Source organism: Dasypus novemcinctus, chromosome 22, assembly GCF_030445035.2.
Source record: "Dasypus novemcinctus isolate mDasNov1 chromosome 22, mDasNov1.1.hap2, whole genome shotgun sequence".
Lineage (NCBI taxonomy): Eukaryota > Metazoa > Chordata > Mammalia > Cingulata > Dasypodidae > Dasypus > Dasypus novemcinctus.
The window spans coordinates 73,413,519-73,441,449 of record NC_080694.1 but is presented as its reverse complement, the minus strand read 5'-3'; the positions used below and the strand labels follow the sequence as shown (position 1 = coordinate 73,441,449).

General features: G+C 54.4%; 1 protein-coding gene and 1 non-coding gene across 11 annotated transcripts in view; one reads left to right on the top strand and one right to left on the bottom strand.

The window, feature by feature from the left end:
• The window catches only part of GABBR1 (gamma-aminobutyric acid type B receptor subunit 1), a 29,995-nt gene extending 24,545 nt beyond the window's left edge, over window positions 1-5,450 (top strand). For all 3 annotated transcript variants that reach the window (XM_071211044.1, XM_058285466.2, XM_058285467.2), the window contains 7 exons: window positions 86-202; window positions 293-400; window positions 663-756; window positions 2,019-2,146; window positions 2,816-2,944; window positions 3,095-3,238; window positions 4,282-5,450. In XM_071211044.1, coding sequence (XP_071067145.1) covers window positions 86-202; window positions 293-400; window positions 663-756; window positions 2,019-2,146; window positions 2,816-2,944; window positions 3,095-3,238; window positions 4,282-4,455 — 894 coding nt within the window. In that variant the 3' untranslated portion in view covers window positions 4,456-5,450. The remainder of the gene's footprint in view (window positions 1-85; window positions 203-292; window positions 401-662; window positions 757-2,018; window positions 2,147-2,815; window positions 2,945-3,094; window positions 3,239-4,281) is intronic.
• On the bottom strand, window positions 5,245-27,311 carry LOC111761879 (uncharacterized). 8 transcript variants are annotated; one of them, XR_011647096.1, is made up of 8 exons: window positions 27,046-27,311; window positions 26,473-26,630; window positions 11,865-13,662; window positions 9,930-11,529; window positions 8,924-9,112; window positions 8,604-8,747; window positions 7,166-7,862; window positions 5,245-5,757 (listed from the first exon to the last, which is right to left on the bottom strand). It is a non-coding gene; the product is annotated as an uncharacterized protein (transcript). The 8 variants fall into 8 exon arrangements; XR_011647095.1 differs by lacking the exon at window positions 26,473-26,630 and having other exon boundaries at window positions 11,865-11,980; window positions 13,434-13,662; window positions 27,046-27,299; XR_011647091.1 differs by lacking the exon at window positions 26,473-26,630 and having other exon boundaries at window positions 27,046-27,310.
• Window positions 27,312-27,931: the final 620 nt, after the last annotated feature.

The following is a 27,931-nucleotide window of genomic DNA, read 5'->3' as shown; positions in this document are numbered from 1 at the left end:
CAGGCTCCCCCCTCCAGACCCCCTCCCCCAGGCACCCCCAGACCCCCCCCCCAGGCCCCCTCACCCATGCCCCCTCCCTCCCCAGGCCCGCCTCTGGCTCCTGGGCCTGGGCTTCAGCCTGGGCTATGGCTCCATGTTCACCAAGATCTGGTGGGTCCACACAGTCTTCACAAAGAAGGAGGAGAAGAAGGAGTGGAGGAAGGTGAGCTGCTCCCTCCCACGGCCCCTCCCGGGGGCTCCTGGGACCCCTGGGCTGGAGGGCTCCCCCTGACGGGCCTGTGTATCCGCGCAGACCCTGGAGCCCTGGAAGCTGTACGCCACGGTGGGCCTGCTGGTGGGCATGGACGTGCTCACCCTGGCCATCTGGCAGATCGTGGACCCCCTGCATCGGACCATCGAGGTACCATTGGGGGGGTGGGGTGCCCCCTCCTTCCGGCAGGCGCCTCTGGGTCCTTCTGAAGAAAGGACGTGGGGGCGCTAAGGTGCGTGGAATTTCCAGGCAACGTGGAAAGTGGGGTGCTGATGCTCCCAGTGAGTTCACGAAATGCTTCTAGGCCTGGAGTGGCAGCAGTTCTGAGGGTCTCCTAGGAAGGAAGGGGCAGAGCTGGGAGCAGACCTGAGGGGCAGCGGGGGCTGGCAACCGTCTTTCCTCTTCTCCATAGACGTTCGCCAAGGAGGAGCCGAAGGAAGATATCGACGTCTCCATCCTGCCCCAGCTGGAGCACTGCAGCTCCAAGAAGATGGACACGTGGCTGGGTAGGTGGGAGGGGCCGGGGGGGGGGGGGAATGAAGGCGGGGGCGGGGGGCAGGACGAAGGCTTGAGAAAGGACGGGAGCTGTGTCCAGCCAGGTTGAGCCCTCGCCCCTGCGCACTGCGCTCATCCTCTCTGAGGGTTAGGGGAGTCGGTCCTTTGCTGCAAAGAGCTCTGGGGACAAAGCAGGGCTGAGGCTGAGCTCGTCAGTGCAGTCAGGGGCTTGTCCCCGTCCCTAGACTGACATCCACGTCTGGGGAGCTGCCCAGTTTAAGGACAGGACCTCGAGGTCATGAGTTCAGGGCCCCTTTGGCCATGGCAGCGTTGCTCTGTCCTTGAGCACAAACGGGAAACCACGCTCAGTCCCTGGAGGGCCAGTGGGTAGGACACTGAGCGTGGACCAGGGTGGCTGTTTCCAGCTTCAGCTGGATGCCGGCCAACAGCTGCCCACGGCCATCCTCATCCTGTGTGAAGGTGCTCCTTGTCAGAGGTGGGGGACACAGGAGGGTGGGGGGACACAGGAGGGGGCTCCTTGTCAGAGGGAACACAGGAGAGTGTGGGGGACACAGGAGGGGGGCTCCTCACCAGAGGGGTGGCAGACACAGGAGGGTAGGGGGACACAGGAGGGTGGCCTCCTCATCTGGGGAGGACACAGGAGGGTGGGCTCCTTATCACAGGGGGGACACAGGAGGATATGGGGGACAGAGGAGGGTGGGGGGAACACAGGAGGGTGGGCTACTAATCAGAGGGGTGACACAGGAGGGGGGCTCCTCATCAGAGGGGTGGGGGACACAGGAGGGTGGGCTCCTCATCTGGGGGAGAAACAGGAGGGTGGGCCCCTTATCAGAGGGGGGACACAGGAGGGTGGGCTCCTCATCTGGGGGGAAACAGGAGGGTGGGCCCCTTATCAGAGGGGGGACACAGGAGGGTATGGGGGACAGAGGAGGATATGGGGGACAGAGGAGGGTGGGGGGGACAGGGGAGGGTGGGCTCCTCATCAGAGGGGGGAAGAAGGAGAGTGAGCTCCTCACTAAAGGGGGGGGGACACAGGAGGGTGAGGGAGACAGGGTGGGCTCATCAGAGGAATGTGGGGGACACAGCAGGGCGGGCTCCTTGTCAGAGGGGACACAGGAAGGCGTGCTCGGGCCCGGGTTGGCCTGGAGAGGGGGACCTCCTTCCGCTGTGGGCTCTGACAAGGGCAGACAAGGGCAGGGCCTGGGTGGGCGCGGGGTCCCGCTGCCCAGGTCACCCTCTGCTGGCCTCGCAGGCATCTTCTACGGCTACAAGGGGCTGCTGCTGCTGCTGGGCATCTTCCTTGCTTACGAGACCAAGAGTGTGTCCACCGAGAAGATCAACGACCACCGCGCCGTGGGCATGGCCATCTACAACGTGGCGGTGAGCAGCTGGGACCCCTGGCCCCCGAGCCACCCGGACGTGGGGAGGTGGCCGAGCCGCCAGGAGGTCCGCATCAGCTGGGTGGACGTCTTAGGAGGGTTTCCCAAGCCCTGGCTTTGTACAGCCAGCTGCAGCGCTCTCTTTAACCCCCACGCACCCCGGATGAAGGCATAGACGGGGCGTCTGGCTTCATAGCGGAGGCGTGAACCACCGCGAGGCTCAACCTTGTCCTGGTCCACAGGCTGGCCCAGGGGTCCTGAATGGAGGTCCTGGGCCTGTGGACTCTGCAGACTGGCTGTGTGTAGAGACCAGGAGCTCCTGCCTGGGGGGAGCGGCTGACCGAGAGCAGGGAGGGGCTAGGGACGGCTACAAGGGGTTCTTCCCTCTGGAGTTGAGGACCTCAGATCCAGATCCTCTTCACATGGGAAGGCCACCAGCACGCTGTCCTCGAGATGGTCCATGGGGGAAGACGACCTTGAGTCTTGCCCAGATCTGAGACCCACTGATGCCCCCGTCCCCACCAGGTCCACCCTGATGGCCCCCGTCCCACCAAGTCTCTCCCATGCCCCCCATCCCCGCCGGGTCCCCCCTGATGCCCCCCTGCCCCGCTGGGTTCCCCCGATGCCCTCTGTCCCACCAAGTCCCCCCTGACGCCCCCGTCCCCACCAGGTCCTGTGCCTCATCACTGCGCCTGTCACCATGATCCTGTCCAGCCAGCAGGACGCCGCCTTCGCCTTCGCGTCGCTGGCCATCGTCTTCTCCTCCTACATTACTCTGGTCGTGCTCTTTGTGCCCAAGGTAAGGCGCGCCCGCCCCTCCACCCCTCGCCCCCTCTGCCCCCTCCGCCCCTCCACCCCTCGCCCCCTCCCGTTTCCATCCCGTCAATTCCTTCCCACCCTCGGCTGGTGGCGCCCCCGTCTGGCCACCCCACGCCCCCATGCTGCCCAGATGCGCAGGCTGATCACCCGCGGGGAGTGGCAGTCGGAGGCGCAGGACACCATGAAGACGGGCTCCTCCACCAACAACAACGAGGAGGAGAAGTCGCGGCTGCTGGAGAAGGAGAACCGCGAGCTGGAGAAGATCATTGCCGAGGTGAGGGGGGCTGCGGACGGGGCCTGCGTCCTGCGCCAGGTTTTCCAAAGCAGAGCTGGAGGTGGGGGCTCAGTGCAGCGAGATGGGGACTCAGTGGAGCGAGGTGGGGGCTCAGTGCAGCGAGGTGGGGCCTCAGGGCAGCGAGGCGGGGACTCAGTGCAGCGAGGTGGGGGCTCAGTGCAGCGAGAGAGGGGCTCAGGAGCAGTGAGGGGGGGTTCAGTGCAGTGAGGGGGGGCTCAGTGAAGTGAGGGGGGCTTCGTGCAGTGAGGTGGGGGCTCAGGAGCTCCTGAGGTAGGAATTCAGGTGCTCCTGAGATGCAGTGAGATAAGGGCTCAGTGCACGAGGTAAGGGCTCAGTGCAGTGAGGGGGGGCGCAGGTGCTCCTGACAAAGGGGCTTAGGAGCAGTGAGGTAGGGTCTCAGGGCTTAGTGCACTGGGGGGGGGGGCTCAGTGCAGTGAGGTAGGGGCTCAGAAAGCTCGGGACTTAGGGAAGGAGGGTCTCAGGAGAAATCCTGCAAGGGGCAAGTGGAGTATGCCAGGAAGGGGAAGGGTCGAGCGAGAAGTCAGTCTCAGGCAAATTCTAGTACTCTGGTTGCAGGCGGGGGATGCTCAGGCTGGATCCCCCCCCCCCCCATTTCCCGATTAGACCCCCTCGAGGGAGGGCGCCAGCGGTTGGCTGCGGGTGGCAGATGGGGCCTTAGCAGCCCGCACTCGCAGCAGCTGCAGGATGAGGGGCCACCCCAGAAAGGGGCTCTGGGAACCCCACGGTGTCCACTGAACCCCGGACCGTAGCTGGGGCTGGCCGGCCTCGCGAGGAAGCGCAGCGTGCCCGGGAACTCCGTGTACCGCCTTGCTCCCCGCCCCCTTCTCTCTCTGCGGCCCCTTTTGTTCTCGCGCTCCTTGTTCTTCTGATCCTACTTCCTACTGTGTAATTTTCTCTGTCTGCCTCCCCCTCTTCCCCCGCACATTTCCCGTGTTTCCCCCCTCTTCCCGCCCTTCACCCCTTCCGCTTCCCCCCTCTCCCTGTTGATTTTCCGGTTCCAGAAAGAGGAGCGCGTCTCGGAACTGCGCCATCAGCTCCAGTCTCGGCAGCAGCTCCGCTCCCGGCGCCCCCCCTCGACACCCCCAGACCCCTCTGGGAGCCTCCCCAGGGGCCCCCCTGAGCCCCCTGACCGGCTTAGCTGTGATGGGAGTCGAGTGCATTTGCTTTACAAGTGAGGGGGCTGCGAGGGGCAGACAGGCCAGCGGGCGGGGACGGGTGGGGGGCAGGGCCTTTGGAGGAAGCCCCGGATGCATGAGCCGGTCCGTGGAAGATGCACGTCCTCGCGCCAGTGCCGGGTGGCCGAGGGCCCCAGGACTCTGTGCGGACCTCTCCACGCACACATGTGCGTCACGCTGTGTCATCTGCTGCGTACCTGCTCCTCCTGCTCCTCGGTCCCTGGCCCTCCGCAGCCTCACCGCGTTGTTCTCCACCACACTCGTCTAGTTACCATGGCAACCCCAGCAGCTCCCATCGCTGTGCCTGCCCCCACCCAGCAGGGGCCTCGCCACAACCCCTCCACCCCCCTTGCCCCTCCACCGCCCTTGCCCCTCCACAGTTTCCCAGGCCTCGCTCTGGAGACTCGGCTGTGGGTACTCGTGCCATCTCCGCCGGTTCCGCCGGGCGCGCCCATGGGCGCACAGGCCTTTCACTCCTTTGTTCCTCGGCCTTCAGCCTTCCGCCGTCCGCGTGCTCCCCGAGCACCCCCTAGCCCCCCACCCCGCGTGCTCCTGGGCTCGTGGGCGTGCCCCGTGTGCCCCGCACGCCCAGTCCTGTCTCCTACTTGCAGTCCGCGTCGTGTTTTCCTGTGCCCTGGTGGGACTTCGCGCCTAGGATCCTGGCGTTCTTCTGGCAGCGCGCGCATAGCTGCCCTCGCGCGGGACGCGCCGCCCACACCCTCTCCTCACTCTCGCCCGCCGCGAGCTCCCCCATCCACACTCGGCGTCGTCCCCTCCGAAGAGGGCTCCTTTGGTTTTGTGCGCTTTTTATTTGGGGGCAGGTTTGGAGAGCTGTTTCCCGCAGACAGGAGGTGCACTTTCTGACCGGGGGACGGCCCCGCTGACGGCTCGGGTGGACGGATGGACCCGTGGGGCGGAAGGTAGCGTCCCCTCACACTGTGGTGTCCTTGGGGAAGGATCTCCCCGAATCCTCAATAAAGCAGTGAACGGCGTCACTCGGCACCTGGTCCTTCCGGGCTGCGCCCTCAGCCGGCAGGACCCAGGGGGCAGGGCCGGGAGAAGGCCTGGAAGCCGTGGGGCAAAGGAGGTGCTTCATCGAGGCAGGGAGGCGCGGCGAGGCGAGGACAGCAGTGGCTGAAATGCGGGCTCTGGAGCTAGCCTGCGGGAGTCCGACCACCAGGCGCAAAAGTTCTCCATGTGCTCTTTTGACCGTGAGGGTCACGATAGTGGTGATGACAACGATGTCCCTCCGTAGGGGGTGCTAGGACTAGAGGAGCTTGGAGGTGCTCGGCCTGATGCCCCCTAAAAACAAAAACAAAAAACAAGCAAACAAGTAAAACCAACTCAGGGAGCCAATGTGGCTCAGTGGTTGAGGGCTGGCTTCCCACATACCAGATCTGGGGTTCAGTCCCCGGTGCCTCAAAAAAAAAAAAAAAAAAAAAAAAAAAAAAAAAAAAGATAGAAAATATTGAATGGCCAAAGGAGTAAATAGTTGCCTGGGTTTTTGTAATTTGTAATTCTTTGTATCTTCTTGGAGAAGTGCCTTTTTTGTTTTCTCAGGAGGTATCTGGGAATGAACACAGGACCTCAAACGTGGGAAGTGGGCACTCAACCACTGAGCTACATCTCCTGAGAAGTGTGTTTTTGAAGCTCAACTTTTCTCTCTCCCTATGGCATCATTTTTAAAGCAATTCTCACATTTTTGCAAAAATGCCTTTTGGGTTGATTGGACCCTATAGTTCCATCATCCCGTTTCAGAGCTGATTTCTGAAGCTCCACGAGAGCAGGGGTAGGTTAAATCTTAGACCAGAGCTTGAAACCTACTCCCCTGTGGTTATCCACCTTGGACCTGTTGGGTTTAGCTGAGTTTCCCCTCTTCCCACAGAGATAATATCCTAAAGGAAAGGGGAGAAGCCTAGAGTAGATGAGGCCACAGTGGGGAAAAGGAGCAGCTGGCTCGAGAAGCAGCAGGGGCTGTGCACCCCAAAGACCCAAGTTACCACCTCACTTTCTTGGCACATAGGTGGGGTGTGAATTATAGACGGAGGCTCAGAAGTGGTGCTGTGGCGAGGGTGAGCCAGGCACTGTGCTGGCGGGGGCCAGGCGCCAAGGGTAACGGGTGGCCGGCAGGGGCGCCTGATGCCTGGGGAGACCACCCAGCGGGTCAGGGTCACTTCCCTCACACCCCGGGCTAACCCTCGTGTCTCTAGCCTCAGCCAGGGCAGGCTCAGCCTCGGGCTTCAGACCTCTTTCTTCCTTTCCTTTTTATTACCAACTTCATTTCAAATTCATAAGAATGAAAGAACAGAAAAAGGCAGCTCCACAAGTTATGGAAACATTACTCCTCAGAAGTTCTTCTTCAGGCACTTTTATTGGCATTTTTTTCTCTTCATTTTTTTCATTAATAGGAGACCTTGACCATGTCATTTAGCTAATCTGTGTCCATCGTGTATCTTTCTGAACCCTAGAGGAATGACTGAGTTAGCACTTGGAGTTAGAGGAGGTAAAAGCGCCCGCACAAGAACTTTCCAGACCTCTTTCTAACGCTAGAGGGCTACCGCCCCTAGACTGCTGCCCCCCTCAGGGACCCCTGGATGTGCCATTTCCTGACAGGTGGCCTCTGGCTGCCTCGCAGGCCTCTGCCCCTGCTCGCCCCTGACTTGGCCTCTTGCCTCCCTGCCCTTGTACTAGTCACTTACCAATCACTTACCAGTAGGGAGCATTTGTCATCTCTCCAGGCAGTCAACAGGTGTTGCTTGGGCAGTGCACAAGCTGGGCTTTCTTAGGGTGTATGTTTTCAAGGTGGAAAGAGGTCCAGGGAGCAGTTAAATCAATAAAGTGATTAAGAGAGCAGCCAGGGGTGGGCATCATACCGCCATTGGCTCTGAAGGGACTGCCAGCCCGTAGGGAAGGTGCCAGGCAAGGAGGAACAGGGCCAGCATCTCCCGCTAGTGAGGGTGAGCCTGTGTCCAAACGGAGCAATCCACTGCCCTGAGACGCAGGGGCTTAACAACAGCCATCATCGCCTCTCCCCTTTTCTGTGGGTAGGGACTCAGGGCACGTGGACCATTTGCCCTGGTCTGCAGTAGCTGGGACACTTGGGGCTGGACCTGGAGCCACTGGAGAGGTCTCCACTCGCGGGTCCAGGTGGAGGCTGGACGTCTCGATTCAGCAGGGCTGTCTGCGGGAGCACCTGCACAGAGCTTTACCAGGTGGCCTGGGGTTCCTCACGGCATGGCGATGGGTTCCAGGCGAGAGTGTCCTGAGAGAGGGGCTGGATGGCGACAGGCAGCACAACAGCGCAATGGACGCTACAGCCTGGAAGTCACAGCATCATTCTGCCAACCCCACTGTCTGGGCTGCCTAAGACACCCCTGGTTCAAGGGAAGGGACCAGCGCCAGGCTCACTGTGAAAAAGAGCACATGGGATGGGCTAGTAGGCTGTTGAAGCTGCCTTGGAAAAGCGGTCAGCTGCATAGCTTGGCCCAACCCCACAGCCTGTGTCCACGACACCTTGACACATTCCTTGACCACCTCCCATGCTCCTTGTCCACCCCCCATGCTCTGCCTTCCACTCTCCTCATCCACCACCCACACCCCTCCTTCCACATCCTTGTCCACCACCCACTCTCTTCCTTCTACTCTCCTTGTCCACCCCTTATGCTCCTCTTCCCGCACTCCTCATCCACCATCCATGCTCCTCCTTTCCTCCTTCCATACTCCTTGTCCACCACCCACTCTCCTCCTTCCCCATCCTCACCCACCATCTACCATCCACACTCCTCATCTACCACCCATGCTCCTCCTCCCATACTCCTTGTCCACTGTCCACCCTCTTCCTTCCACATTCCTCATCCACCTCCCACACTCTTCCTTCCACACTTCTTGTCCACTGTCCATGCTCCTCCTTCCACACTCTTTGTCCACCACCCACCCTCCTCCTCCCACACTCCTCATCCACCACCCACCCTTCTCCTCCCACACTCCTTCTCTACACCCACGTTCCACCTTCCCACACTCCATCCACTGTGTACGCTCTTCCTTCCACACTCCTCGTCCACCACCCACCCTCCTCCTCCCACATTTATTGCCCACTGTCCTTGCTCCACCTTGTCCACCACCCACACTGATTGCCCAGTCCTGCCTACCATTGGCTTTTCTCAGCAGGACTTCAGTGTCTTCTTATGCGTTGGATGCTGTAGGGCCATCTGTGTTTCCACACGTCTGTCTGGAGTGTTGAAGGTGACCCCACCAATTGTGGCGCCTCCCGCAGTCCTTTGAATTTTAAGCCCCTGTGGACAGATACCTTTTTGTTTATTCACTCCGGCTTTGGGAGCAGGGAATTCTGTTACTTGGCACGTCATAGTCCATTTATCCTAAGGAGGGGTGGAGGATGGGCTTCACATCAGGTGCTAGCTCTCCATGGCAGTGATGTTCAGAATTCTTACCCAATATGGCACCCACTTACCTGGTCCCCTGAGCAGAGATGAGCTCGAGGTGATGTCAGGCCATGAGCCCCCACCCCAGCAGCAGCCTGCGGGGGCCAGTCACTGGGCTGGGAGCTGGGATGCAGCAGCAGAGGGGGGCACTTTCAGAAGTGATACTCATGCTCCTGAGAGGAGGATGGGTGGTCCTGAGAAGGTGTTACAGAGAGGATCTGAGAAGTGGAATGAAAGTTAAGATGGTTTATAAGATTGAGATTAGGACTATTAGGTATAAAACAAGGAAGCAACATTAAGAGTAAGATACAGTGTGTGGAGGGGTGACTGGTTAATTAGGCACAGGGATTCTGGGGAGGCACGCTCCACTGGGGCTGGAGGGCTGCAAGTGGAGCTGGGCCCTGAGCACCAGGTCTACTGTAGGTTCCTGGAGAGCTGCAAGTAGAGCTGGACCCCAACCACCATGTCTACTGAAGGTCCTGGAGGCTGCAAGTGGACCTGGGCCCCAAGCACTGTGTCTACCGATCGTCCAGGAGAGCTGCCAGTGCAGCTGGGCCCCAAGTACTATGTCTACTGATGGTTCCTGGAGGGCTGCAAGTGGAACTGGGCCCTGAGCACTGTGTCTAGTGATGGTCCTGGAGGGTTGTAGTGGAGCTGAGCCCCCAGCACCATGTCTACTGATGGTTCCTGGAGGGTTGCAAGTGGAGCTGGTCCCAAGTACCATGTCTACTGATGGTTCCTGGAGAGCTGTAAGTGGAGATGGGCCCTGAGTACCATGTCTACTGAAAGTTCTGGAGGGCTGTAGTGGAGCTGAACCCCCAGTACCTTGTCTACTGGTGGTTCCTGGAGGGCTGTAAGTGGAGCTGGGCCCTGAGCACTGTGTTCTAGTGATGATCTTTAAGGGCTGCAAATGGAGCTGGACCCTGAGCACCATGTCTACTGATGGTTCATGGAGGGCTGTAAGCAGTGTTGAACCTCAGCATTGTGTCTACTGAAGGTTCCTGAAGGGCTGTAGTGGAGCTGGACCCTCAGTACCTTGTCTTATCATGGTTCCTGGAGGGCTCAAGAGGAGCTGGCCCCTGAGCACTGTGTCTACTGATGGTTCCTGGAGAGCTGTAAGCAGTGTTGGACCTGAGCATCTTGTCTGCTGATGGTTCCTGGAGGGCAGTAGAGGAGCTGGGCCCCCAGCATCATGTCTACCGACAGTTTCTGGAGGGTTGCAAGAGGAGCTGGTCCCCGAGCACAGTGTCTACTGAAGGTTCCTGGAGGGCTGTAGTGGAGCTGAGCCCCCAACACCTTGTCTGCTGATGGTTCCTGGAGGGTTGCAAGTGGAACTGGGCCCTGATAGTTCCATGAGCCCTTCAGCAGCAGGCTTGGAACCAGTTTGAGCTGGCATGAAAACTCTAAACACGCCAACCTGAGTACTACTCTTGGTGGACAGGTAAGTGCTGCTCTTAGCAGACATGAACAACTGGAGGCCTCCTCTTTCCAGTTGTGTGCAGTTGAGTAGCTTCTCTATACCTTCACAAGCGTCCACACCTTCCTCCTCCATTGTTTGCTTGGTGCAGCCCTTAGCCCTCTTCCCACAGTGAACCAGCTCGCAGCCTGTGTTGACTTTGCTCCCCCTGCCGTCATCCTAACCTCTAGGAGGGTGTCTCCAATCCCCACCACTCGTACTCTGTGCTCTTCTGTCCTGCATCCCTGGGACCCCTCCTTGCTCCCAACTCACTCATGTAACTTAGGCTGGAAAGATGTCTCTGGCCATTCGAATCTTCACCAGCCCCATTGGGGTTGTGACTAGTCAACTGGTGTTGGGTTTTCTCCTACAGTGTCCAGGAGATGACCCCTCACATGGAGCTTGAGTAAATTCAGAATAAGGTGCTAACTCTTAGGACTGTGTTAGACCATTTATTCAACAAAGTAGATTTTGTTAAATCATTCTTTCTATTCCCCGACTGTCTGTCTAGAAAGGTTTTTGCTGAGCCTGTACCTCAGGGCCTCCACACAGAGGAGCTCATGAATGGGAAAGAAGTTTCCAGGGGTCAGTGAGAGAAAGCAGGGAGGTGGTCATGAGAAGGTATCAAAGAGAAGGTCTGAGAAGTGGTTGAACGTTAGTGCAGTTTGTAAGACTGAGGCTAGGATTAGTAAGTGTAAAATAGGGCTCTGTGTGAGGGTGGAGAGCTTGGTGTCACTGCAAAGACTGTGGGACAGCTAGGAAACAGCAGCTGTGGGCCTAGGACGCCCAGCATAGCTCCGCATTCTCTGGGGAGTGATATTCACTCATTCATTCACTCACTCACTCATTCACAGCGTTCCCTGCCCATTCTCTGCGGACCGCTCGTCCTCGCCCTCTGGTAGTCTGAAATCATGGGGCTCACAGGGCACTGTGACAAGCTCCAGGAAGGCCAGTGTTTCTCATTCCGAGGGGGCTTGGAAGCACTTGACATGCTCTTCTTCCAGGGCAGCAAACGCTCCTCCGGCGGGCGATCAGGTTAGACAGCTGTATTTCAGGCTGGAGGGTTTCCTCCTCGCCTGTTGAGAGGTCGAGGCTGCCCAGGAGCTCCGCCCGAGCTGGCCCTCCTGGCCCAACCACAATGACACGTCAAGCTTCTACCTAAACTCTTGGTTTCTGCATCTGAAACAAATAAAACGATGCCTCCGTGAGAGGGCCACGCGAGTGGACAAGCCAACCTCTGTAGCTCGCTTTGCGGCTCTGTACACCATCAGCGCTGCATAAATGCTGTGCGGCACTAAGTATCCCTGCCCCCAGCAGTACTGGCCACCGTGCACAGCTAAGCCAGGCGCCTGGCATCCAGGCGCGAGGCCACAGCGGGCCGGTAGATGGCCCCAGAGCCCGCGTCTTAAAGTTGCCCTGTTCCTGCGCTGGGCAGGCGCTGGGACTGGAGGAGTTAAGCTTTCGTCCCAGAACCACGCCATGGCTTGCCGTAAGGGCGCGAGGTATTTGATCACCGTGTTAGAGCAGCAGCGCGTTTCCGTCAGGTCCCCGAACTGGAAGCCACTGGGTCAAGCTCTAACACTTGTGTGCTCTTGGGTGAGTTTCTGAACTCACCTGGGCTTCAGGTTCACTGTGATAAACAGAATGAGAATGCAAAGCAGGAGAGATGAGAAGAGGGGGCAGGACCCAAGGGCACAGCAGAGAGAGCGTGGGAATGGGAAATGGAGGTGGAGAGATGGTGATGGTGCTAGACATGGAGTGATGACGTTAGGGCAAGGTCATGAGGGGAGGAGATGGTGATGGACGGCCAGGGAGTGGTGGTGCTAGACCTTGGCGTGATAAAATTAGGGCAAGCTCATGAGGCTGGAAAGAGAATAGTGAAAGGGGAAAATGTTAACTTTAATTCCTAATATGGTAATGTTTTGTAGAGAGACACCTAGCTCTCCTTGCCCACCCTCCAGCTCTCTGTCTCTTACACACATACAGTGTGTGCCATCACCCATCGCTGTGGCTGACAGATGTGGGGAACTCACAGTCATTGACAAAACATGAAGTGACAGGTGTGCCACAGTGAAGAGGGAGGTTGCTGATGTGGAGGGAGTGAGGTATATGGGAAACTCATACTTTTTGTTGTAGCATTTTTTGTGCTGTATGTATCTTTGTGGAAAAAAAAAAGACTATTAAAAAAATCCAGAATGCAAGAGCTCAAACACAAAAATAAAACATGAAGAATCTTCTCCTCACTGTCTTAAGGCACTCCAGGCAGCTGTCCCTCACCCTCCCTGGGGTCTCCATCCCCCCGCAATCCCAACTGCTCTCTTCCCCTCCTTGTTCCCCAGGGTGTATAGGAGAGGGTTGAGGGAAGGGGTGCCCACTGCGAGGAGAGCCCCAAGGACTGGCCCCTCTCAGGCCAGGGCATTTCTGGGCTGGAGGTGGACGGCAATGCCTGAGCCATAGAGGAGGGCGACCACGATGAGAGGAGAGGCGCAGGTCCCAGAAGCCTCCTGTCCCCTTCGCAGAGTTACTCCTCAGCACGGCCCAGGCAGTGGCCCCGTGGGAGATGAGGATGAGGGTGAGGGGCACGATTGCGATGGGAACGCTGGCCACTGCAGTCTGGACCTCCCTGTAGCTGGGGTCTCCACAGGGGAGACAGCTTAGAGCCAGAACCTCACACTCAAAGCCGTCCACCTGCCGCTGGGGGCAAAAGGGCAGGCAGGGGTGGTGTCTAGACCAGGGAGTCCACCAGCTCAGGGACCCCGGCTACAGCCACCGGCTGCTGGCTGAGGTGGGGGTGCGTGATGCTGACAGAGTGGAGGGGCTGGCAGACAGCCACGGGGCGGTCAAAGGCCACCACTGCTGGAAGGACACGTCAATGGAGCAGGAGGAGGAAGAGCTGGGTGGAGCAGCCAGGGAAGCTGACAGTGGTCCCCAGAGGGGGTCCCCAGAGGGGATCGGCGGCTGCAGGACGCGGTCGTGGTGAAGCAGAGGTCCAAGGAGAGGCTGGAGAGTGGACCTGGGATCTGGTACGGTTGGCAGGTTGAGAGTGAAGGGAAATAGGAGGTCAGGACAACCACGAGGAGAACCTTCTCCAGCGCCAGGTGTCCGAAGAAGCCCAGGAGGCGCCCTCTGTGCTCTCCTGCAGATCCTGGATGGCCAAGCGTCGTGAGGCTGGGGGGCTCCCAGCTGTTTGAGAAGGACCCGCCTGGTGCTGGCCGGGTCACAGCGGTGGACGCGTCTCTCCCTCCGCCAGCCTCCCTTTCAGCACATCCAGCAGCACAGCTCCTTCTCCACTCTTCCTCCCGTCCAGCACTTCTAGGGAGAAGGAGGAGGTGGGCAATGCCCTGGGGAAGGGGTGGGGCTCCCCTCTGTAAGTGACTCACTGCTTGAGGACAGAGGAGGCTGACCCAAAATATGGGTTAATCAGTTGGATTTCAATAATGGGGCAATCAAACGTTGAGCACCGGTTCTGAGCACTGCCCAGGAGGAATTCCTAGAGGGTTAGATTTCCTGGAATCATTCACGTTTTCTCTACTTGGTCCTTGTGTGCAGGGAAGCTGACCAGTGGAAGAAAGTATAGAGCAGATTTCTCCTCTGTGCGAAGCGACCCCATTCACAGAGGGATCAATTAGGTGATCAATTTATTCAACTAAATACGAGAACTTTCTCTACAAATGAAAGCCCTAAACTCGACTGAACATATTTTACAATGTGGCAAAATATGACCAGAAGTGCTGCAGGTATGGAATTATTGTTGCCTTGTAACTGTAAAAACCTGTAAATATTGAGGCTTAGAAGTGAAAATGATGATATAAGTATTTTTTCTTTTCCCTCTCAGATAAGTTTACATCATTAGGAAGGCTGAGATTCAGATATTTAAATAGAACTTAGACTTTGTATAATGTAACCTTAATTCTAGTCACTGTTTATGAGATTTTAAAATGTGTTAAGGCATTTCAAAATGTCCAAGAGTAGTCTAAAGAACTCACATAGATTCTTTATCCAGATTAACCAATTGTTAATGTTTTTGCCACATTTAAAAAATCATTCCATCTTTCTCTTTATATACACAATTATATTTATTCTGAGCTATTGAGAAAGCAGTGTATATATATATATATATATCTCAAGCCTCTTCACTCCTTCATATTTTAGGATGTAGTTTCTAAGCAAAAGGAAAGTCTTTCATATAAACACAGCAAAATTACTAAATTTGGGAAGTTTGACATTGATAAAGTATTATTAGTATTATACTCTACTCCATAGCCCATACTCTGATTTTGCCGTTTGTCCCAATAATGTCCTTTCCAGCATGCTCTTTCCCGTAGACGATGCAGTCTGACCACCCTACCTGGCACCTCCCTCTCCTGCCTCTTGCCTGTGCCCCTGAAATAAGCCTTCATCAGAGCACAGGCAGGTGGTCCAAGCCCTGTGAAGAGCTGAGGCCGGAGGGCTCAGGGGTGAGGAGCTGAGGCCAGAGGGCGCAGGGGTGAACAGCTGAGGCCGGAGGGCGCAGGGGTGAAGAGCTGAGGCTGGGGGGCGCAGGGGTGAGGAGCTGAGGCCGGGGGGCGCAGGGGTGGAGAGCTGAGGCCGGGGGGCGCAGGGGTGAGGAGCTGAGGCCGGAGGGCGTGGGGGTGAAGAGCTGAGGCTGGAGGGCGCAGAGCCTCAGGGCATGGCAAACCCCCGGGAGGGCTGGAAGTGTTCCAGCACATTCTGCACTCTGCCCTGATGCATCGCCTTCTCGCCTTGGCCTTATGAGGAATTAGAGGAGTGTGCGGATGGCATTTTTGTGTAAAGATGTGAGATTAGCGATGAGGAAAGCACCTGTCGGCGCTCTTCTAAAGCTTCTGTGGCTTGCCTGTGTGACGTTCTGTCACTTTAAACTGCATGGAATAAATTAAAATGAAGACAAACCAAACCAAAAATCAACTGAAGAAACTGAGGCAGAAAGTAGAGAGCGACGGGGCAGTGAGAAAGGGGTCTCTGCCCAGTAAAGAGAGTCCAGGGGTGAGGTGAGGACGGCCTCGGGGTGCTGGGCGCAGAGGTGGGCGTGGGAGCCGCAGAGGGGCTCAGGCACAGACGCCGAGAGGCCTTGCAGGGCCAACGAGCAGGTGGGCGGTCTTGTTGGCAGCAAGTGCCCTGGCCGTTTATGGGATGGCACACTCCCTCCCCACCAAGGGCCTGCATTGGTGGTAAAAGCTACTTCTCATCTCTCTTTTGGCCAGGACATGTTTTTATGTGATCTTTTTCCTCTTTATATGATCCTTCCTCTATCATCACTTTTCTTTTTGAGGAAAGATTTTTTTCCCTTTAAAACACTGCTAGTTGGGAAGCGGATTTGGCCCAACAGATAGGCATCCGCCTACCACATGGGAGTTCCAGGGTTCAAACCCCGGACCTCCTGACCCGTGTGGAGCTGGCTCATGCACAGTGCTGATGCGCGCAAGGAGTACCATGCCACGCAGGGGTGTCCTGACATAGGGGAGCCCCACGCACAAGGAGTGCGCCCTGCATGGAGATCCACCCTGCGTGAGAAAAAGTGCAGCCTGCCCAGGAGTGGTGCTGCACACATGGAGAGCTGACACAGCAAGATGACGCAACAAGAAGAGACACAGATTCCTGGTGCTGCCCAGAATACAAGCGGACACAGAAGGACACACAGTCAATGGGCACAGAGAGCAGACAACAGGGGGGAAGGGGAGAGAAATAAATAAAAAATAAAAGTCTTAAAAAAAACAACTGCTTCTTCACCTCCCTGTTTGTCCTGCCATGGCCCACTGGGTGGAGTTGGGGAGAGTGTGGACTACAATGTAGACCACTGTCCATGTGGTGCAGCGGTGCTCCAAAATGTGTTCACCAGGTAGTGAATGTGCCACAATGATGGAAGAGGTGGTTGATGTGGGAGGAGTGGGGTAGAGAGGTGGGGGGGATATGGGGACCTCATATTTTTTGAATGTAGCACTTAAAAGAAAATAAAGAGGAGGGGAAAAGAAAAAAACAACTGCTAATTATTCAAACAGAAGAGTGTACAGGATATATCTTTGGAGTTCGCAGAATAATCAACGCATGGTGTACCCTTCTCTCAACTTGGTACTTGAACCAGTGGGCCAGTGTCTGACCACATCTTTCTTCCTCCCTTTTTCTCTGACACCGACAAGAGCTCAGGCTCCTTTCCCTGCCACCTATTACGTCCACTCCCTGCAGCTGTTTGTTTCTGTGTCCATCACTGAGGAGTTATGGCCCTGGCACTGCCAGGGAGGAGAGGCTCCCTGGGCTCCACCGCCCATCACAACAGCCTGCCGAGCTCTCCCTGTGTGCGTGCACCCCATCACAGAAGCCCTGAAAGGAGTTACGACGGCAACATCTCCCTCTCACAGAGGAGGAGCCAGGCTCCGGGAGGGTGGGAACCCTGCCCAAGGTCACCCAGCCCGCCAGTGCCAGGACCAGCGTCCGGACGCTGTTTAACTCTAAATTGGGTGCCTGGTGGCTCTGCTGGTGAGGACGTGAGGGAACTGGAGCCTTAGAGACGAAGAAACGTGTAACTCCAGCCATCGCGCCAGGATCCCCTGCGCCCCGCTGCGGGGGCCTCTCGGGACGGGGAGCCCCTGGGCTGGCTGGGCCTCTGCTTTGTCCTCCAAGGTCTCGCTGCCAGCCTGGAGCTGCCAGTTCCCCGAGTTCTGAAAAATGTGTTCACCCAGTCAACCACTACTGTGGCGAAGACACAGAATAGTTCTATTACTCCCCGAAGAGCATAACTTCCCCACTCCCTGCGCCAGGCCACCTCTGGCCTGACTTCCATCATTTTAGATTGTTTCGCCTGACCTAGACCTTGATATAAATAGACTTATCCTGCGCATACTCTTTGTGTTTGACTCTCTTCTACCCAGTTTTGAGATTCAGCCCTGTTGTTTTGTGTACTGATAGTCCATTCCTTTTTAAATTGTGGAGTAGCATTCTATTGTATGAACATATCACGATTTATCAGTCTGCTCACCTGCTGATGGCCATTTGGGTTTGTTATTCACACATTAACCTCTTCATTATTTTCTGTAAATTTCAAGTACCATAGGACATCATTCCCTGCTCATCACACAGCACTTGCTTTAGTGTTTCTTATAAGGCATTTATGCTAGTGATAAATTTTCTCAGTCCCTGTTCAGAGTCTTTATTTTGACTTCATTTTTGAAGAATAGTTTTGCTGGATTTTGAGTCCTTGGTTCAGCAGTTTGAAAGTGTCATTCCAGTGCTTTCTGGGGAAGAGGTCAGCTGTAAATCATATGCTGTTCCTCTATACCTACAGTTGTTTCCAAGTTTTCTTCCCGTTATCACGATTTTCTCTTTGTTAATGGTTTACATAAGAGTTGATAGTAATATATTTAGAGATTGATTTCTTTGTCTTTATCCCATTTGTGACTCTTTGAGTTTCTTGTATTTTTAGATTAATGATTATTTCTGCCAGTATTTTTCTGCCTTTTTCTTTCTCTTTTTTTCCAGCTCTCATTACAAGTAAGTTCATGTATTTGAAGTCTCTGTGTCTTGCTCACTCTCCTCCATTATTTTCCCCTGCTTTGCTCTTCAGATTGGATAATTTCTATTGAACTATCTTTATGTTTATGAATTTTTCTCTATCATCTCAAAGCTGTTTTTGAATTTTTATTTTGGTTTTTATACTTCTAAATTCTAGAATTCCCATTTAGTTATTTTTATATTTCATATTTTTTATTTTATATTTTTTATTGATATCTCTATTGGTTGTGTTGTGATCATGTTTTGACTTAATTATTTAAAAGTGGTTTCCTTACCAAATTTTTTTAAGGAGGTACCAAGGATTGAACCCAGGAGCTCACACATTGAAAGCAGGTGCTCAACCACGGAGCTACACCCGCTCCTCCGTTAACAGGTTTTAACAGTTGCTTTGAAAGCTTTGTCTGCTGAATTCAATATCTGATCCCAGATGGAGTCCGTGTCTATGAACTGCTTTGTTTTGAGGGTGGTCATGCTTTCCTGTTTCTTTCTCTCACAATATTTTGTTGAAAACGGGACACTTTAGACATTTGTAGAAACGTTGGGTTCTTCTTTTTCTTAAGAATTGTTGCTGTTTATTAATTTGTTTAACCCAATTGTGGAATCTGCTCCCGCGTTGCAGCTTCTGGGTCGTGGGTCCTGCCACGTGGGGGCTCTGTCCCCTCGCTGGACTCAGATCCAGCTGCGTCCGTGGACAGCTGGCCGTGCTCAGCCAGCGGGGAGGAGGCGCGCCAGCCGCGTGGACAGCCGGCCGGGCTCGGCCAGCGGGGAGGAGGCGCGCCAGCCGCGTGGACAGCCGGCCGTGCTCAGCCAGCGGGGAGGAGGCGCGCCAGCCGCGTGGACAGCCGGCCGGGCTCGGCCAACGGGGCGCAGGTGCGTATGCCGCGTCCGTGGACAGCCGGCCGTGCTCAGCCACTGGGGAGGTGGCGCGCCAGCCGTATCCGTGGACACCGGGCCGTGCTCAGCCAGTGGGGAGGAGGCACACCAGCCGCGTGGGTGGACAGTGGGCAGTGTTCAGCCAACGCGAGAGGAGGCGCGCCAGCCGCGTCCTGGGGCTGCGGCAGGAGAGGCGGCAGCTGTGCCAAGGCTGTCCCTGCCACAGCGCTCGGAAGTGGGCGTTGTTGACTATTTTCTTCTGTTTTCTACTTTCTTCCGGGAGAGGATTTCCGTCCTCCTCGCCGTGTCTGGAAGTCCTCCTCCGCTGTTTTAACTGACCTGCTATCTTTATATTTAAAGTGTAAGTCACCGTGCAGGGGGTTACATTATGCATCTCTCACTTGGACAGTCTACTCTGAATTAATACACTGTCCTTTAACAAAAAATGCAAAAACCTTACAGCAGCACAATCCCACTCAGTCTCCCCCATCCCTTCTGCAACTGTTGACATGTTTTATTTCTACTTATGTTATACACCTTGAAATACACTACCATTTTCAAGAGCTGCACTGAGCTGCCTGGTGTCAAAAGTAGCCAATTAATAGAATATCAGTAAGTCCACGCTAATCCATACTCTATTCCTCCATCCTGTTGACCTTGGAATGGTTGTGTCCACTCCACCTCTACATCAAGAGGGGGCTTAGATTCCACATGGGTGCTGGATGCAATCCTCCTGCTTTCAGTTGTAGGCACCCTTGGCTCCATGGTGTGGTGGTTGACCTTCTTCACCTCCATGTTAGCTGAGTGGGGTAAGTCCAATAAACCGTGTAGGAGTTGCAAGTCTGTTGAGGCTCAGGGTCTGGCTATCATGTGGTCAGTCCAGAGATTCAGGTCCCCTGGGTATACATTAAAGCCCAGCACAAACAACAGTTCCAGTAAAAGTAACAGGAGAGACTTGTGAACAAAGATCATATCTGAGGCCAGCTCTATCACACAGAAACACCAACTCCAAAGAAGGGCCAACTGACATGGCACTGAACTCCATCTTCCATGACCGTAGAACCTGTGGGTCTCTGTAATGCTCAGAAGAACAAATACCCGGGGTTGTATCTACTTTATCTGTCTCTGGGACTCTGCTGAAGTGTCCATAAGGGTGGCTGCTGGGGGTAGGGAATGGGAGGAAGAGATGAGATGTGGGTGCATTTTCAGGACTTGGAGTTGTCCTGGCTGTTACTGCAGGGACAGTTACCGGACACTGTATGTCCTCCCATGGCCTACTGGGTGGAATGTGGGAGAGTGTGGGCTATGGTGTGGACCATTGACCATGAGGTGCAGTGGTGCTCAGAGATGTATTCACCAAATGCAATGAATGTCTCATGATAATGGAGGAGATTATTGTTATGGGGGGTGGAGTGGGGTGAGGGGGGTGGAGGGTATATGGGGACCTCATATTTTTTGAATGTAATATTAAAAAAATAAATAAAGACAAAAAAAAGTAGCCAACTAAGACAACAGGGAACCTCTTATATTTTTTTCTCCTGATGTCACTTTTTCTTTCTTCATTTTCTCTTAGATGTTACATTAAACAAATATGAGGCCCCCATATACCCCCCACCCCCCACCCCACTCCTCCCACATCAACCACCTCTTCCATCATCGTGGCACACCCACTGCACCTGGTGAATACATTTTGGAGCACTGCTGCACCACATAGAGTGGTCTACATCTTATATTTTTTAATGTAACATTTTTTTGTGATCTATGTACATATATTTTTTAAAAGGCGATAAAATAAAAAATAAAAGACAACAACCCTAAATAAAAATAACGGTGACGCCTTTAATCGCTTGCTGTATCGGTATAAGCAAGAGGTCAACTCAAAGAAAAGGGCCGCCCTGCCGTCCACTCCCCTGGACCGGTCCCGGGCAGGAGTCCAGTGGATCAGCACCGCAGTGGCGCCTCTCACTGCCAAGCGGGCTCCAAACAAACGGCTCCTGCGGTCTGAGAGAATGAGGGGGAGGAGGGGGCTTGGAGAAGAAAAGCACCGGAGGCGCTTTCCCTCCCCTCCCCAGTGAGGAGGCCCCAGCAGGCCCCTGAGAGACTTCGAGGTTGAAGCTGATAGGGAGGCCTCCGAATGCAGGTTCCCAGGCTGGAAATGCAGGTGTGCGCGGGAGCTCAGCCCACCAGGGCTGCCTGCGGAGACTGCCGCACCTGGCAGTGCGCGGCCGGGGTGCGGGGCAGCTTCCCCCGTGAGGCCATCTGGTGAAGCCTTCGTATTTGCACACCGGCACACGGGGTTTCGGCCAGAAGCTGAAAACCTCAGTCATTATTTTTAGGCTTTTAACAGATTCACAAACAGAATGTAATTTTCATATGTTTACCATATTTAGTGCTCTTGTTGTAGAATTTAGTACTAGGTGCAATTATCTGCGTATGGAGAGGCCAGGACTCAGGAGTGATTTTGAGAAGGAAAAATGGTTTATTGACGGCCGGCCGGACTCGGGAGTTTTCTGTTTCAATCCTGAGCCCCGAACAGGACTTTCAAATGGGGAGTCAAATGGTGCTTTTATCAAAGAAAACTACTTTCTTTGTTAGTTAAGTCTTTGCCTGAGTACCAGGTAGGATTTGAATTAACGTATCGCCCACACCTCAGGTGAGCTTGAATTAGCATCTTGCCCACATTCCGTCTGGATGCAACCTTGACTACACATTCAGTCTTACATCCTTTCTGAACATTCAAAGCCCATATCACTTAACTGGATTTCTAGAGACTAGGCACACTTGAATATAGAATTGAATGATTTTGAATTCATGCATAGGCTATATTATATTTCCCATTGGAGGCCAAGCCCAAGTTCCCTGAAGTTTTGGCATCACCACCATCAGAGTTTCCCTGGACTGACTGGTGTGTGTATAGAGTTTGCATTGCTAAATGGCCTCCTGGGACTGGAGTCGTTGCCATGGTTACCAAGGGCAGGACTGCAGCCTCTCACCATCCCACACCCACAAGTCAGGACAGACAGCTTAGGTTAAGGTTATCTCCGAAAAGACAAAGAGCCTCCCACCCATAACCCACCTCACTCTTCATTCCTTACAAAGGAGACTGGGTCCCTGGGTTCTTTGTGGAGCTGAACTACCATCCAGCTCTGCATTTTCTACCTCTGGATTTCAATGGGGATGAAAAGATCCTTCTCTCCTTTCAGAGCCACATTATTTTCAGGTCTGTTAATGGAAGCCTACTCCCAACTGCAAATCCCACTTAGAGAAGAGCGTGTTAAGCTCCAGGACGCTTAAATAACGTGACAGGAAGTAGGAAGCAGACTCTGGCTTTCATCCCAGCACGGCCTGATGCTTCAAGGTGGATGTGGGGCACTGGCCCCCACTATCCTGCACCCCAAAGTGTAGGAGCTATTCCCATCCTTTGCTCAGGCGATTTTCACAAATTGCCTTTAGATCTAAGTAGCAGCCTCAGGGCTGCCCAAATTACATTTTGTTTTGCTAGGTTTGGCCTCTAATTGAGCTGTTTTTCGATTCTCTTGCTTTCAGTTTATATTATTGGTATATTACCAGTCTTTCCCTGATTCGTGGTATGTAAATATTAGTGGATGGTGCATTTTTAGAGTAGAGATGGTGCAGGAGGGGGATAATTTCCCTATTTTATTTTTTCCAGTCATAAACTTTTTTTCCCCAAATTCTACTCAATTTATTCATTTTAAAATAAATATTACATTAAAAAAATATGAGGTCCCATTCACCCCCACCACCCCCACCCCACCACTCCCCCCACAGTAACACTCTCCCCCATCATCATGACACATCCATTGCATCTGGTGAGTACATCTCTGGGCATTGCTGCACCCCATGGCCTGTGGTCCACACCATAGCCCACACTCTCCCACGTTCCATCCAGTGGGCCATGGGAGGACATACAATGTCCGGCAATTGTCCCTGCAGCACCACTCAGGACATCTCCAAGTCCCGAGAATGCCTCCACATCTCATCTCTTCCTCCCATTCCCTGCACCCGGCAGCCACCATGACCACTTTTTCCACACCAATGCCACATTCTCTTCGATTACTAACCCCAATAGTTCATGAATAGAATATCATTAAGTCCACTCTAATCCTTACTGTAGTCCTCCTTCCTGTGGACCTTGGCTTGGTTGTGTCCATTCCACATCTATGTCAAGAGGGGGCTTAGATTCCACATGGGTACTGGATGCAATCCTCCTGCTTTCAGTTGTAGGCACTCTAGGCTCCATGGTGTGGTGGTTGACCTTCTTCAACTCCATGTTAGCTGAGTGGGGTAAGTCCACTAAATCAGAGTGTAGGAGTTGAAGTCTGTTGAGGCTTAGGGCCTGGCTATCATATTGTCAGTCCAGAGATTCAAATCCCCTAGATATATCTTAAACCCCAGCACCAACTACAATTCCAGTAAAGTAGCATGAAAGGCTTGTGAAAAGAGTTCCCATCTGAGTCCAGCTCCATCATGCAGAAACACCAGCTCCAAAGAAGGGCAACTGGCATGGCAGTGAACCCCATCTGCCATGACCATAGAACCTGTGGGTCTCTTTAGCCCTCAAAAGAACCAATACCTGGGGTTGTATCTACTTTATCTGTCTCTGAGACTCTGCTCAGGTGTGCATAAGGGCAATCCTTCTGACAACCTCCAGACTCTTTTTTAGAGACTCATAGCCATATAATGATCAATTCTCTTTTGAATTGGCACCTGGAAGGCTTTGCGCTGAACCTGCTTGTAACAGAGGTGAGAAGTGACCTCCGCAGTGCAGTAGTGCTGTGTCCAGAGGGTAATTTTTGGGCTTCCTATTACTTGACCAATTGTCAGCATGTGAGAGAGTGAACTTTTCTCCCCTTTTAGAAGCACCTTTTTACCTGGCCTCCAGGGCACCCCGCCTTTGGCCGCTCCTTCCCAGCCTCCTTTGCTGGTCTCTCCACCTCCCTCCCCCCGTTGTCCTGCAGGACCCAGGGCCCATTCCCTGGGCCCCTCTTTTCCCTGCACTTCTTTAAAGATCACTTACAAGCTAATGATTCCCCAGTTCATATTTTCAGCCTGGCGTCATCCCCTGAACTAGACTCTGACGTCCAGCTGTCTACCCGGTGTCACTGTTTTGGCATCTAATAGACAACTCAAGCTTTAATGTGGCACAAACTGAGTGCTGGTGCCCCCAGAGCTGCTCCTCCTGCAGCCTTTCTCAACTTCATGCAATTTACCATCCCAGCTTCTCAGAGGAAAATCAGGACTTGGTCTCGCTCCACTCCATCCACCTGCACGTTCTGCTGGTTCTAGCTTCACAGGTACATCCTGAAGCTGACAAGCCTCTTCAGAGCTACCAGCCTAGAATGTCCAAGACATCGTCCTCTCTCCCCCGGATTATCAAAACAGACCCTGAAATCTTCAGTAAATTCTCAACATGGAATCCAGAGTAACCCACTCAAAAGAGAGCACAATGCTCACACCACTTCTCAGCTCACTGGGCTCACTCAGAACAAGAGCCGAGCCCAGCCAAGACCTCAGGGCCCTCTCAGCATCGCTCAGTTTCCGGCTACTGGCATTTTGGGCAGGATAATTCTTGGCTGGAGGGAGCTGGCTAGTGCCTCTGCCCATTAGAGGCAGGGGAGACCCCTCCCCAGCTGTGACACCAGACATGTCCGCAGACATCGCCAAATGCTTCTGGGGGCAAACACCCCAGCTGAGGACCCCTGCCTACCTGCCCTGGCCCCTTGTGCCCCCTGCCCTCATCACCTCACCTGCTCACTCCCTCCACTCCAGTCATGCTCTGCTCCTTGCTGTTTCCATGACCAGGACTGCACCTCCCCAGGACCTGGTCTCCCTCATCTGGACCTGATCTTCCCCCCTGGACCTGGTCTCCCTTCCCTGGGCCTGGTCTCCTCCCCTGGACCTGGTCTCCTCCCCTGGACCTGGTCTCCTCCCCTGGACCTGGTCTCCCTCCCCTGGACCTGGTCTCCTCCCCTGGACCTGGTCTCCTCCCCTGGACCTGGTCTCCCCCCCTGGACCTGGTCTCATTCTTCTGAACCTGATCTCCCTCCTCTTACTGGTCTCCCTCCCCTGGACCTGGTCTCCTCCCCAGGACCTGATCTCACTCCCCTGGACCTGGTCTCCCCCCTCTAACCTGGTCTCCCTCATCTGGACCTGGTCTCCTCCCCTGGACCTGGTCTCCTCCCCAGAACCTGATCTCCCTTCCCTGGACCTGGTCTCCCCCCTCAACCTGGTCTCCCCCCCTCTAATCGGTCTCCCTCATCTGGACCTGGTCTCCTCCCCTGGACCTGGTCTCCCTCCCCTGGACCTGGTCTCCTCCCCTGGACCTGGTCTCCTCCCCTGGACCTGGTCTCCCCCCCTGGACCTGGTCTCATTCTTCTGAACCTGATCTCCCTCCTCTTACTGGTCTCCCTCCCCTGGACCTGGTCTCCTCCCCAGGACCTGATCTCACTCCCCTGGACCTGGTCTCCTCCCCAGAACCTGATCTCCCTTCCCTGGACCTGGTCTCCCCCCTCTAACCTGGTCTCCCTCATCTGGACCTGGTCTCCTCCCCTGGACCTGGTCTCCTCCCCAGAACCTGATCTCCCTTCCCTGGACCTGGTCTCCCCCCTCAACCTGGTCTCCCCCCCTCTAATCGGTCTCCCTCATCTGGACCTGGTCTCCTCCCCTGGACCTGGTCTCCTCCCCTGGACCTGATCTCCCTCCTCTGGACCTGGTCTCCTCTTCTGGACCTTCCCTCCCTGGACCCTGGCTCCCACTGTGCTTTGGGCAGGGAATGCCCCTCCCTGGACAGCTGCCGCAGCTTTCCTCTGTTCCTTAGCTTCCTGTGAGCGTTCCTGTGGCCCTGCTTTCCAAGACTTGACCTCCTCCCCCACTTCCCTTCCCTTCCCTGCTCGTTGCTGTCCCCTCAGCACTCACCCTCCTCATACCAAGTATTTCTCTCGTTTATGTGGCCCTTTGTCTTTCACACTGAAGTGTAAGCTACTTGAGGGCAAGAGCTCAGTTTCCTCTTCCTCTCTTCTGTTTTGCTCACTGCTGTGTCCTGTTCGTGCCTGGCCCTGAACGGAATGGATGTGCAGGGTCAGCGTTCCACAAATAGTAGCTCTTACTATTTTATTTCGCAACTACTTTTTGTTAAGCATGATGTTTGGTGCTGGAGTTATGAAAACAAAATAAAAGGCACATAAGGAATTTATACTCTAGTAAAGGAGACATGTTAAATTGCTTTAAAAAAAAAAGCAAAATAACAATTTTAAAGCACAGAGGGTCCAAGGCAGTGAATATCCAAAGAACGGCTGTGAGCACTGTGCAGCAGAGAGCGAGGGCGCCTCAGGGGAGGTGGGGAAGCTTCCTGGGAGCAAGGGCAGGGCTTCCTCTGGCTGCGAGGGGCACTGCGAGGACCAGGAGAGCCGCTGTAGGGGGACACGCCTGGCAGGCGGCCGCCAGGACCAGTGCCTGGAGAGGGTCCCTGCCTGTGCCGGGCGGCGGGAGGTCAATGGGCACGGGCTCTGGTGGTGATGCACACCCACACCTCCCCCGCGGCCCCTCCATTTCCTCCCCCGGATTCAGGATTGCTTGGAAGTCCCTGCTTTTCCTTGAATTCGAGTCGAATCCCTCTGCCTGAGCACGAGGGCTGGGTGGCCAGGTCATCCACCCCCTGGTGCTTTCCTGCTGCCACCCCCTTGCACTTGCCTCCCACATCCTTACCGTCTCCCCTGTCCACATCCTACCAACCCAAGGTTCAGCAAACGCTCCACTTCCTCCAGGAAGCCTGCCCAGGTCTTGTCCGGTGTCCCTGCATCTTCATGGCCTGCTTCGCAAGTGGCCCTTCTCACCACTGCTTTTCTTAGCTCGGAAATTGTTTTCTGATTATAAACATAACACACACTCATTATGGAGAACTGGGAAATATGGAGAAGTGGAGGAAAGGAAACAAGCCTCTCCATAATCCAGGTAACCAATACTGCTAAAATCGACCTCAGTCCTTTAGTGTATTCTCTTTCTCGTCCTTTCCTTAAATTTTTAGCATAACTTAATTCATTATGGATTTGGTAAGTTTATTTTTTTGTGATTTACTTTTGCCACCTAACATTAAGATCGAAGAGTTTCCATGTTTCTCTAGTCTCTCCTCCCTCCCTCCCTCCCCCTCTCTCTCATGCTTTGCAGACAGGGAAGCTGGACTTCACGCTGACCAGGGCACTTGGCCTGGAACAAGTCTCCTGACTCCTGTGAGCACCGCGTTCTCACCTGAATTCTCCTTCAGAGGTGAGTACAACTTACCTAACGTCGGCTTGCTGTGAGAGTTAGAAACGATGTATGCAAGACCCCTGACACGTAGCAGGAGCTCATGGCTTCTCAGAAAGTTGTGCTTGTGCCGCTCTCACCACCCATGCACCAACGTAAAGGCTTCTCTTCCACTTCCAGCCACCACCGAGTCTTCTCATTTGCCCTTTGGCAGGTGGAAGCAGGTATTAGACTGTGGGAAACAAAGGCATGTTGTTTCCATGGAAGCAAGTTACTTCCTTGACCACTGAGTCATGCTGTCTCCATAGCTATATGTGCAGGTCATAAATCTAGTAAGGTGATTTGTACGCTCAGGTGGAACGAGGACTAGGTAGAATGGGACAACCTGGGCAACACGATTTATGGGTATGTTTTCTCAACAATATAATAGAACACTGAAATTTTGAACCTTGATTTATAATCATAGATTTTGATCCATTGTGTTACACAGGTTGAGGTAATGGGAATAGTTAGCTAGGATAGTTGCCGGTTCTCACGACTGCTTGGGGTATATAAAAAAGCCCCTGAGATTAATAAACTTGTCTGATGAGCTTGAGGCTTAATGCTCTCAGATCCCCTGATCCCAATCTCTCTTTATCTTTCATTCCCAATACCCTTCAGGTCCATGACTCCAACATTAGACCCCACCAGGTGGGTCAGGTGGAAGCAGGCCACCAGGTGGGTCAGCCCCAGGGCTCCAGGTCTCTCTGTTCCGGCTCTCGTGCACGTGGCCTGCTCGCCCTGTGCTTTCCATCTGTCATTCCCATGGGCACCCCGAGGGCGCCCACTCTGTCCTTTGAATATGCTAAACTCATGTTTGCTGTTTCCTCTGCACTACTTTTTCAGAGTATTTCTCATCTTTTTTGTCCAAGACTGGCTCCTC